Source organism: Drosophila innubila, assembly GCF_004354385.1.
Source record: "Drosophila innubila isolate TH190305 chromosome 3R unlocalized genomic scaffold, UK_Dinn_1.0 2_E_3R, whole genome shotgun sequence".
NCBI classification, from domain to species: domain Eukaryota; kingdom Metazoa; phylum Arthropoda; class Insecta; order Diptera; family Drosophilidae; genus Drosophila; species Drosophila innubila.
The window spans coordinates 8,282,949-8,294,737 of NW_022995380.1; the positions used below are offsets into that span (position 1 = coordinate 8,282,949).

General features: G+C 39.3%; 3 protein-coding genes across 11 annotated transcripts; 1 reads left to right on the top strand and 2 right to left on the bottom strand.

Annotated features, from left to right (window-relative positions):
• Nucleotides 1-1,141: 1,141 nt before the first annotated feature.
• LOC117790008 (transcription elongation regulator 1) lies at nucleotides 1,142-7,493 on the bottom strand. 9 transcript variants are annotated; one of them, XM_034629241.1, is made up of 8 exons: nucleotides 7,213-7,493; nucleotides 5,581-7,157; nucleotides 5,180-5,513; nucleotides 4,553-4,703; nucleotides 2,186-2,554; nucleotides 1,749-2,113; nucleotides 1,355-1,684; nucleotides 1,142-1,295 (listed from the first exon to the last, which is right to left on the bottom strand). In XM_034629241.1, the coding sequence occupies exons 1-8, from the start codon at nucleotides 7,392-7,394 to the stop codon at nucleotides 1,169-1,171; spliced, it is 3,435 nt and encodes a 1,144-aa protein (XP_034485132.1). In that variant the 5' UTR covers nucleotides 7,395-7,493; the 3' UTR covers nucleotides 1,142-1,168. The 9 variants fall into 9 exon arrangements, 4 of the variants coding, with proteins under 4 accessions (XP_034485132.1, XP_034485135.1, XP_034485133.1 ...); XR_004617943.1 differs by lacking the exons at nucleotides 1,142-1,295; nucleotides 1,355-1,684; nucleotides 1,749-2,113 and adding exons at nucleotides 3,603-3,871; nucleotides 4,102-4,271 and having other exon boundaries at nucleotides 2,481-2,554; XR_004617944.1 differs by lacking the exons at nucleotides 1,142-1,295; nucleotides 1,355-1,684; nucleotides 1,749-2,113 and adding exons at nucleotides 3,603-3,955; nucleotides 4,102-4,271 and having other exon boundaries at nucleotides 2,481-2,554.
• A 630-nt stretch (nucleotides 7,494-8,123) lies between these two features.
• Nucleotides 8,124-9,780, top strand: LOC117792476 (venom allergen 5). Its single transcript, XM_034632638.1, has 4 exons — nucleotides 8,124-8,279; nucleotides 8,421-8,480; nucleotides 8,640-8,977; nucleotides 9,037-9,780. The coding sequence occupies exons 1-4, from the start codon at nucleotides 8,124-8,126 to the stop codon at nucleotides 9,662-9,664; spliced, it is 1,182 nt and encodes a 393-aa protein (XP_034488529.1). The 3' UTR covers nucleotides 9,665-9,780.
• Nucleotides 9,781-9,969: 189 nt separating this feature from the next.
• On the bottom strand, nucleotides 9,970-11,721 carry LOC117792022. Its single transcript, XM_034631974.1, has 2 exons — nucleotides 11,492-11,721; nucleotides 9,970-11,419 (listed from the first exon to the last, which is right to left on the bottom strand). The coding sequence occupies exons 1-2, from the start codon at nucleotides 11,624-11,626 to the stop codon at nucleotides 10,031-10,033; spliced, it is 1,524 nt and encodes a 507-aa protein (XP_034487865.1). The 5' UTR covers nucleotides 11,627-11,721; the 3' UTR covers nucleotides 9,970-10,030.
• Nucleotides 11,722-11,789: the final 68 nt, after the last annotated feature.

Genomic DNA, 11,789 nt, shown 5'->3' on the forward strand with positions numbered 1-11,789 from the left:
CTTCCGAGATACTGTGATCAAGGGCGGAATAAGATATAATTCATTATTTTTGTCAACTATCTTGCTGCCGTTTCAGGAAAGAGATTACACAGAACACGCGTCCATCTTAATTTTTCAGGTAATAAGCAGAATTGGCTATTCAGTCAATGTCTTTTATATAATCTTTAAATTTTGTGGGTATGTCAGTACTAACAGAATAATTCTTGATATAATTAGGCAGTTTCAGTTTCAGCATCAATAGATAGCTTAACTAAAATACCAACAAAAATTCATTTGCATTCAGTTGAAAATTTAAAATTGTTGGAAGACAGCTTACAAATTTGAATTTGTTTTTATAAGACCAAATATGGAATAATTTGAAAAGAATATAGTTGATGTTAGTGAATGTTGAGAAGGCAATTTCGAGGGAAACTCCAAAAATATAATCTAGCAAACATTCTAAAGTATATGGAACTTACCTAGCAATTTATTGTATAGAGATTCCCAGCTGAATAGAAGCCCTATCCTTAAAAGGTAACACATTCGACTAGTTGAAACTTTGGTTAACAGCGCAGTGACTCAACAAAATATAATTTCTAAAACGTAAACGGAGCGCATTATTTTCGCTATTAGTTCCTAACAGACACACAGACATTTACATTGAAGTACAGATATATATCTACAATAATTTGAAATATGTTTGAAGAAGAGAGAAAAAGAAAAGCGCCAAATTGTGTGGCGCCAACGTTGAAAATGAATATAAAACTGAAATTATTGTATTTTTTAGTGACTAGGAACTAAACAAAAAGTTCAGAACGAGTGTGTATTAAACAATAAAAATAGCGATGAATGGAAATATGAGTACATGCGGTACATTTATATAAATAGAGATAGAATTATAAAATTACGAAATGAAATCTAAAACAGATAAAGATATATGTACATGTATTTGACAGATACAAATCTAATTTAACTTATATGATCAATAAAAAATATACATATATATATATATATATATATATAATTGAGTGTGTGTTCTTTCATTTTGCATTTATTGAAAATTAGTTACATGTGTTTGAAAAGGTTTAAAATATTTATTTAGGCGCTACATATAATTCCAATGCTTAAATTAAATGGTTTTGAGTTATATTTTATTTATTAATTAGTTTTCTGTTTTGCGACTTTTACTTTACTTATTGCGTCGAGTGGATTCGGAGGCAGTCGGCGGTGGTGGCGGTCCACGTTTGTTCATCTCCTCCAAGAATGCCAGCAAGATGCTACTGCGCTCCTCCTCCAAATGATCCAGTACCAAGTAACTGCAAAGAGAACAACATGTTGAGTAATTTTACTCAGTTTAAGAGTATGCATAGCTTACCGCTTGTCATTTTTGAGAATGTCCTGGATTTCCTTAAGATGGTTGGCATTCTCCTTGATGAGATCGGTGCTCTTGTGTGTAATGAATTTGCATTCCTGCAACAATTCACGCAGCGCGGTCTTTGCCTGCATCGTTTTATCCTTGATGTAATCACGATACTCGCGCTCTCCCTTATCAGAGCTGTATTTGAGATATCGGGGATCATCTTTGACTAATTTTTTAATCTCTTTCCAGGTGCTGGTCAACTGCAGCGTACCAATCTCATCGAGCATTTCGCGGAACTTCTCACGTTTCTTTTTCATCAGATTGTCAATGTGCTCATTAAAGATACTGCAAAGAAGAAATGTCATACCTCAATAAAAGAAATTGATTATTTGATCAATTGTTTGCTTACCGCTCACGATCATCACGATCGAGTGTCTCTATAAGCTCCCAGCGATGATCCTTACGCAATTGTCGTTTCACCTCCTTCCAGGTAAAGTCGGGCGTGCGTACCAGATCCGTCAGCAGCGCCGTAAAGTGTCCAATGCACTCGTCGCGCTTGTGATGCTCCCGTTCCTTGTCGCGGTCACGCAGATGTCCGGCCAATGTGCGATGCACCTCCTTCTCACGCTCCCGGATGCTCTGCTCGGCACGCAACTTGCGCTCGCGATCCTTTTGCTTTTGCTCCGCTTCGCTTTCACGCTGACGCGCCAATTCGCTGTCCTCGCTGCCTGCTCGCTCCTCATGATCAGATTCCTCATGGTGTTCGCCTTCCTCCTACAAATAGAATGAGTTAGTTTCATCGTTTACTCGACAAAAAAAATCACATTTTTCTTATATTACACTCACGGGCGACTCTTGCTTCTTGCGATCTTTGCTCTTCTCATCCTTTTCCCGTGATTTGCGATCGCGATCCCTGGTTCGACTGCGATCCTTGCGACTGTCCTTGCGACTCTTGTCTTTATCCTTTTCCCTATCCCGGCGATCAGATTTACGCTCCCGTTGGCGCTCCCGATCCCGCTGGTCACGCAGCTCACGTTCTCTGCGCTTCTCTTCCTTCATGATGTGCAAATAATCCTCAAAGTACTCCTCCCGATACATGGAGTCCACAGCACGATAACGGGAATCCGATTCGAATTTCTTCTTAATGTCATACCATCGCGTGTGACGTTCAATGTCATGACGCTCCCGCAACATGTCCATAAACTCTTTTCGTATCTAAATATTTAAAAATGTAATTCAACATGACAGCCATGCGGAAGAGAAAAGAAATTGGTTGAAAATATAAATTAGTTAGGCTTTTGGCACTGATGCGAATTTTCCTTAAAGTGCTAAGATCTTAAAGTACTAACTTAACTTGGCTTAAATTCTAAAAACACTTAAGAGCTAATAAACATAGTTACACATTTTGTTTCGCTGTAAAAGAATTTTTTCATTAGCTTTATAAAAGACGTAACTGAAATAAACTTTTTTGATTAGTGTCGGCTGTGCTTTTTGATAGAGAAGTGCAGATAAATTTTAAAATCATGTCTACAGGAAATAAACGGACTAAAAAGGCAAAGAAAAGCTATTTTCAACTTCAGCTTCTGACTAATTACAAATACAACTTATTAGGTTTCGATCTTTAGAAGCACATTTTTTGAGACCGTTCAAAAGTGTTATACCAAGTATTTGCCGTTCAGACACTTTTGTGTTTTGACTTAACAACGATTTCAAAATGTCTGCTTTTGAGATGACTGTGTCGACTGTTATTATCGACCTCTCATAATCAACAATGTTGTTTAAACAATTCTTTGTAACTATGTAAATTAAAACTGCATTTAGTATTAAAAAAGAAAGTAAAGAATTAAAATTGCATTTAGTATTAAAAAAGAAAGTGAATTTGAATTTTTAATCGGATTACTTGTTAAAAATGCAACTCTCTATCCGTTAGCTTACAGGCCAGGGCAAATGCTTCAGCTTGGCCGAAGTGAACAATATTAAACTAAATTAAATATACATAAGGTAAAATATATTTTATAATATACCAGAGAAAAATACAGAGAATATTTTCAACGTGCTGGTGCCGTTGCCTAAAGCTTGTGAGAGCAATGTGAGAGTAACCATAAGAGAGAGAGATAGAAAGACTCATTCAATCATTTTGCTCTGCACAAGCTTGAATGGGATTGAATTGGGGCAATTTCCTATGTTGGTCGCTGTCATTTACAAGTTTGATAATTTGTAAAAACAAAAATATTTGATTAATTAAATTATGCATTATTCATACTGTTTGCTCAGCCTCGAAGCCACCTGTACACGTTATGTTGTTCTTGTTGTTGTTGTTGTTGTTATGGTTGCTGTTGTTGTTGCTGCTGGCCGTTTATTGATGAGTTGGCTGCTTCCGCTTCGTTTAACCCACACATTGATCTTCCAACATCAACAGATCATAATGTATGAACAAATAACGGCAAATAACATCCACATCCACATCATCATGATCATCAACATCACCATCATTGATCATCAATCATCATCTTCATTGGCACAACATCATTCCTAGGCGATTCGTGCGACGCAGGGCGGGGCGGGAAGTGGAAATCACACCAACGATTATCAGGTAATTTTCAATTTTTTGCATACCTTTTGATTTTTAGTGATTGTATAATTTTTTTTTTTTTTAATTATTATTTTTTTTTATTGTTTTTTATTTGATTCCAAATTTGTTTCTTATTTGCAGAAAAACAAATTTTTCATATTTTTGTTTTGAATTTTCATTTTGAACTCACCACACAAACAGATATTGCAAGCGTGTGCGTGGTGATCTTGAGCTATCAACATTGGCCTGGAACTGGGACCATGACGACGACAACGATGACGACAGGAACGACGGCAGTGTGTAAATTTGGTGTTTGCATTTGTTGGGTGGTGCTTTTGTGCTGTAATCTGTATCTGTTAGCTATTAGTAGCTAAAAAGTTTGGTGGTCGGTTTGGGCCGAAACCATAATTGGCAACATGTTGCCACAATTCGCAACCGAACCGGTCAAGGGGCAATCGTTCAGATGGGAGGAGATCGGTTCATGTTGTTTAATTAACAAAAATCAATAGCATTATAAAAATACGTTTGTAATACAAGTATTATGATAAGAGTCAATATAACATATATAAAAATATATAGATATGCATATAATGGATATGGATACGTAATTGAATGTCCAGACATCCGAAGCCAAAACATACCTGCTCTTTTTTCAGCTGCTTGTCTTCCTTCTCACGACGACGCACCTCAACGATAAACTCATTAAACAGACTCTCACGCTCACGCACCTTCTCAATGGCCCGATATCGCTCCTCCTTGGCATTCCGTTGGCTAAACTCCGAGAACGAAGATCTGTGATAAGAATGGAAAATATGATGTAAAAACTGGGACATAAACTAATGCTACTTCTTCAGACAAAAACAAACACTAATACTTTTAAAGGAACCAAAATAAGAATAAAAAGGGAATCAAAACCTAGGAAATTAAACAAACAATATTAGTCAAAGAACAATAATTCGGAAGAATCTACTTCATGAGTATAAGAAAATAGTATCTTTAATTTTTCTAACTCTATATTCTTTTCTTTTCCAAAAAAATTGAATTTCATTTTGCATAATAAATAATGTATATAACAATAAATAGTTCGTCAAAAGACTATGTTATAAGTTAATTTAATAAAAATATAAAACAGATTTATTTGGAATGTGATATTTACATTTGATTCGTAAATCCTTATCCTTATATTTCCTTATCTCATTTCACAATTAAAATTTTAAGCTTCCTAATTTTTATTTGTCAAAATTCGGATAGGTAAGTGTTTTACTTACTTGCCATGCAGCTTGGCCTCCTCCATGAGTTTACGGAAATCGTCACGCTTCTGTCGCATCTTGTTGCGTTTCTCCTTGCGCTCCTCCTCGGCACGATCCTTCACATACTTTTCAAATACCTGTTTGCGTTCCTTCGATGTCAGCAGCAAGTAACGCGGATCGAATACAATCTTGTGTAGCTCCTTTTCCCAGGTGCTGAATGCGGACACATCCTTTTCGCGCAGCATCTCCTTGAACTGAGTGACGCGGGTCTCCAGCGGGACCAAGGCGCGCTCCTTGGCCGCCCGTTGTTCAGCCTCCAGCACGGCATCCTCATTTTTCTTGGCCTTGGTAACTGAAATTACCATAAATATGTATATAAAATGTATATGTTTTGGAATCAATTTGTTTATGCAACTTACACGAGCGCATACGCTTTGTGGGCACTTCCTCGACACTGGACTCGGATTCGGTGCGTATTTTAATGACTTCATCATCTTCGTCCTCATCCGGCTCCAGGCGCTGCACCTGCTGATGCTGCGGCTGTTGCTGTGATAATGCCTGCTGCTCCTGCGCAGTTGTATTCTCTCCTGGTTTTGGATCCGCCTCAGCGGACTTTTCCTCTGCTGTTTTTAGCTGCTCAGGTCGTTCATTGACCGCCTTGTCGACATCCTCACGATTCATCAGATCTTCGGGTCGATCCCATACAGAAGTACGCGTTGAAGGATTATAAAAGAAAACTCGCGCATCGCCAGTCCACACCACACACCAGGGAGTGCCTGCAATGGGTGTGCTGGTCACAGGACGTGATTTGTCGGTCTGCTTGGCAGTGGCAGCTGCCGCTGCTAGCTTCTTTTGTTCCTCCTCCTTTTTGCGCTTCTCCTCGGCTGCCTTTTTAGCTTCCTTTTCCAGTGCAGCGGCCTGTGCTGCCTTATTGTTGTCACTGTTCGCCTTCATGGCAGCTGCAGCTGCGGCAAAGGCCAATTGAGGATCAAAGCCGGGACCTGCACCTGGCGGCATGTGCATTAATGGATTGGGTAGCAAATGAGGCGGCATGCCAGCGGGAGCACCAACTGGTGGCGCCTGAGGAGATGCTCCCGAGTGAGCTGCCATGCGCGCAGCTTCCATGTCCCGAAGCGCCTGTGGTTTCTCCCACACGCTCTCGCCCCGAGCTGCATGAAAGTAGTATGGACGACCATCAGGGGCACGATGTTCAGACCATTCGGCTGCGCGGGCTATGACAGCGGGGTCAATGACTCCCGGCTTGATGATTAAATTCTTCGCAGGCTTGTCCTGTGATGCTGTTGGCGGTGCATGCATGTGTTGCTGTTGTTGTTGTTGCCAGGGCGGCACACCAACGCCCCAGGGTCCTGCCGGTGCCCCTCCCGGAAACCCATACGCAGGCGGCGGCATGCAAAACGGAGGAGGTTGACCAAAACCAGGTGGGGGCTGCATTCCGGGTGGCTGCTGGAACATCGGTGGCGGCTGCTGACGCACGTTCGGTGGCGGCTGGCTAAGCAGCGGCCCCCCACTATTGGGCGGTGGTTGATTCAATAGATGCGGCGGCGGCTGCGAGGTCAAATGTGCATGACCAGGCACAGCAGCAGCTGCGGCTGAACCTTCAGCACGATCCCCCGGGTTCGTCTCGGGCTTGGTAACTGCATTTGGCTGCCGTTTGGCTAGCTCTTCAACCTCAACTTGTGTCATGATTTTGATGTTTGGACCATCGGGTCGTGTCCAAGTTGTCTCTCGCGTCACAGCTTGATAATAATACGAACGCCCGTCCTCGGCTTTTGTTTCGACCCAAATTTCTGGTGCTTGTGCCACACCATTGACAACGGCAGCCGGCTGATTGCTTGCTATATGCTGAGCTGTATGCTGCTGTTGTTGTTGTTGTTGTTGTAGCTGCTGCTGTTGCTGCTGCTTTTGTTGTTGTTGCTGCTGCAGTTGCGTGTGTTCGCCTATGGGACGACCGCTAAACGCATTAAATGGCTTGCTCCTATACAAAAATTAAAGTTAACATAATTTAATATGAATCAAATCCAAACACTTACCAATGCACTTCATTGGCGTTTGGTTTTTCCTTAGCAATTGCTACCCCATTGGTTCCGTCTTGACTACCAGCATTGACAGCCGTAGTTTTTCCGTTTACTGCAGGTGGAGACTGACTTTGGGAGTCTTGTGGACTTAAGCTTGCTCTATCCGCATCCATGCTTTCATCTAAACTTGTTTCCATTGCACAATTATCACACAATTCAATCTAATTAATTTGCATTTACGAATCAGAAAAATTTTCTACAATTTTTTTTGCCGCTATCGATAAATATTGACCGACCGTATCATTTTGTTATCGAGTTTGGATTGGGGGCAACCATTCACAGTGTGTACACATTTTTGGAAAAAGATGTATACATAAAAAAAAAATACTAAAATACGCACCTTGTATATTAATAGTATTTGTTTTAAATTAAAACAATTATTAAAATTTGTAAATAAATAAATAAAACTCATAATTAAAATGTGAGACAGATCAGAAAATAATTATTTATTTCGGTTTAAAATATTAAGTTGCAGCCCTGAAAGGTTTGCTAATATAAATGCCCACATGGCAACGCTTATAAAAAGCAGTTATATTTTAAAAAACTTTTTTTTATGCTTGCAGTTAGTCAAGTACTTGTTCAGACAAAATAGGAAATACACACATTTTATTTTGCAAGAAAAAACATAACTTTGTTTTCTTTTTTTAGTACAGAAACTTATGATTCAATGGCCTAGTTAAAAAAAATAACGAATAAGATTTTTGTGTTGCCGAAACAATTTCATGGCGGAATCTATATAAATGATCTATACTCAATCGAATTTCATAAGGCTGTACGAGTTCCCATTGTAGCGTTAAATTACAATTTTATTAATAATGAACCATTTCAAAATTTTTGATGGACATTCGTTTCCAGCTCAAATCGAAATGGTCTGTCAAGTGAAAAAGTCAATAATATGTACTATTCTCTACCTCAGTGGAGCAGTTTTGGCATTGCATAACATATTCAAGCCAACCCAGGATTACTGCGATGCTAGTTTGTGTCATAGTCAAGAACATGTGGCTTGCGGTGTTGATGAGAGAGTAAGTAATGCCAGGATTACACTGCGTCACATATACCATACATATGAATGTTTGTGACAATAAAATGTGACGAAGTGTAAAACGTCATAACTAACATTTCAAGGACTATCTATATTAATAACTGATGTGCTATTTTCGCAGAACTACGGTGTTAAATGCGAAATAGATGCTAGTGTGATTCCCATGACAAAACAATTACAGGTATTGACATACATAAATTACAAAAAGATCATCGATTTTTAAATTGGAATATAAAGCCAAAATGGTAAACGGTGCCATTTAATCAATTCATAGTAATTAATCACTACTCCAAGGCCTTAACTTAACCGTCACTATGTTTTTCATATCAATAATTTACAGAAATATATATTAAAACAACTTAATATGATTCGCTCTTGGCTGGCAGATGGATTTCAGGATTTCCACGGCGTTCCAGCTGCCCGGATGGCGTCGATGCGTTGGAATGAGGAGCTCGCGTATCTTGCAAAGATGAATGTCCTTCATTGCTTTCTGCACCGTGATCTATGTCGTAATACTGCAAAGTACAAAAATGTTGGACAGAATGTGGGTTATAGTTATACGCTGAAGATTTTGACGCATGACCTAAATAGGGAAATCATATGGATAATGTACCATTGGTTATTTAGTCAACACGAGACGGATTGGAAGGATATTCAAAATTACACGTTCAATCATCGGTAAGATTCAAATGTACAAAGTGACTCGCAACTTAAGGTCCTACTCTGCCTTTTTATAGTAAACGGAACGAGCCCTTTTTGCAATTGGCTCTGGAGAACTCCAATCAAGTGGGCTGTGCAGTTCTGGTACAGTCCCAATATAGTTTTCGCGAAACCTTATTAACCTGTAACTATGCTTACTCACCAATTGTGGGAAAACCCATATATACTCCGACTTCTGGTAAACCTGGCGGATCCTGTAAAAAGGGCAATCATAAAGATTACCCAGAGCTTTGCCATCCTGACGAGTACTACGAAGGTCAGGAGTCCCCTGAAGATATCTCCGCTGCTACTATGGAAGAGAAATATGCCGAAAACCCGGTACCGGGTCCACCAAAGCACATTTCTACCAACTCAACAGAGACTACTAAGAATAACGATGACGATAACGAGATATATCTGCACAAGTTTGACCGATTTATGGAAATAATTGAGAAGGCTAAAAAAGTTGCCAAGAACCGGAAAGTTGTAATTATTACCAGAGACCATGAAGTTTCCGCTAATGCTCAAATCAAGCAAAATGTGCAAGAGGAACTTTTAGCCCCACGCACAAAACACGTTAAGAACATTATGCGAACACCACAGAAGCCTCTACATAATCGGAAATCCATACGTGCCAGGAAACCATTTGTAGTGTCTAGATTTTAGAATACAGAAGGTAGGTGAGTAGTCAGTAGTGTGACTAAATGGCGTACAATTTTTAATGCAGTCTGTCAAGCATGAAGATTGAATATTGAATAAAAAGACACTGATTCAAATTATAATTCAACAAGTACAGTTTCTTGACTTTTATCATCAAAACTAATTTAAACCATAATAAAAAAAAATCATTAATATTAAAATAAAAGTTTATCCCATTTTGGTAATTAAAGTAGTATATGTGCACTGGTATTGAACCATTCACTAAAAAATGTATTCCAATTTGGTTAATAAAAAATGTAAACATTTTTCAATATATATATATTGGTTCTTTAATTACTATCATATTTATAAAAGTTTAACATAACCAGCAAATTAAGACACCTCCAATTGCATTTGTTTCCATATTTTATTCATACGTATTTGTCCTTCACGCAAATGCTGGAGCAACGCATCCGCAGTTGTTGTGTCTGTTTTTGCTGGAATCTTCAGCGCTCCCGGAGCCCTGCATAACAATGCATGACGCTCGAAACGCCAGACTGTTTTAAAAGTTTTATTGCAAAATTTACACATGCGTTCTTCATCCTGATCAGCATTTCGATGATAGGACTCAGGACTATCCAGCTTTTTAGCTGCATGTGGCGTCGTCCCCTTTGGCTCTGGTTTTATAAGCAACTGGGTCTTATCTTTGCGTTGTAATTCCTTCTGATGATTGTAGCGTATGTGATGGAACATCTTGGACATGTTCGTTTTGGTGCGTTCGCAAAGAGTGCACTTTAGATACGATCGAAATGGCAGATGTTTAAAGCAATGCTTCTGCAATTCAGAACGTTTTGTGGTGTTCAGCACCTCGTCACATTGCAGACATAAGCTCTGGCCATCTTTAATCTGAAAGCTGTTCTCAATAAAGTGCTCAAAGTCGTGCTTCTTGAAAACATGTCTGCGCCAATCCTCCATAGAGACAATTTCCTTGCCGCACTTTGGACACAAATACGACACTAATTTCGAGAGTCCTTCGATAGATAGCTCGATATCGACATCCTGATTTGGTGTGACGTATTTACGTTTTCGTTTGCTTGGCGGCGTCACATCTGTTTCCGTATCCTGATCACTTTTCATTCCATTTTTTAGCTTATCCATTTCCTCTTCGCCTACAGCATCAATTTCAATAGTTACCACTTCCTTTTGTTTTGTTACTTTCTCAGTGACCTCTGGGCGTTCCTCAAACAACTCTTTGCAGAGTGCATCCAACTCCTCTTCATCTTTCACTTCCGGTGTCTGGTCTGCTTCCTCCTCCTTTCGCACAAAATCCTCGTAGGCATTTAAGCAGCGATCTAAAGCCTGTTCACTCGCATTGGCATTGGGTTTGGGATTGGTTTTACTTGTGGTCAATGCTGCTGATGATGCTTCGTCTTGATCTTCAAGCTTTAAATCAATGTCCATCAGCGCCTTTTGCAACAAATCATTGCGCTTCCCTGGCTGTCGTTTCACTATTTTCACCTTTGATTCATACTTTTCGATCTGCTTGATGTGCGTGGACATCAAATGATCATTTATTGCTCGTCGCCGTGTAAAGGACAGTTGACAGTGTACACATTTGTATGTTTCACAATGATCCAGATGCATAAAATAATGATACTGCAACAGAGCAATTGTCTTGTGTGCATTCTCCACCCATTTGAAGCATAGCTGGCACTCGTGAAAATTTTCATCAATTTGAATAAAATTGAAATCCGAATAGGTCTTCTTTAGGTAATCATGCTTCTGCAGTAGTAAATTGAAATATTTTTCATTAATCCAAATGCTTATATATATATATTTATTTTATAAACAAACCGTATTCAAGTGCTGTCGCCACTCGGCTTGTGTACGAAACGCTTTGCCGCATTCAGGGCATATAAAAATTAAGTGTGGCTCTAATCGAGAATTTAATTTGCTCTGCTCATCGGTTAGCACGCTTTTTCTTGACATTCTAGTGCTTCAATTTAAATAAACAACTAAATGATGGGCAATAAAATATTTCTTCTGCAGAACGCTTTTCTACCCACAACGTCGCCACCTGGTCCAAATGCTGCCACCCGACTGAAAGGTTGCCACTCCAGTAAAAATGTCCGATCTGGTTTGATTTTTTACT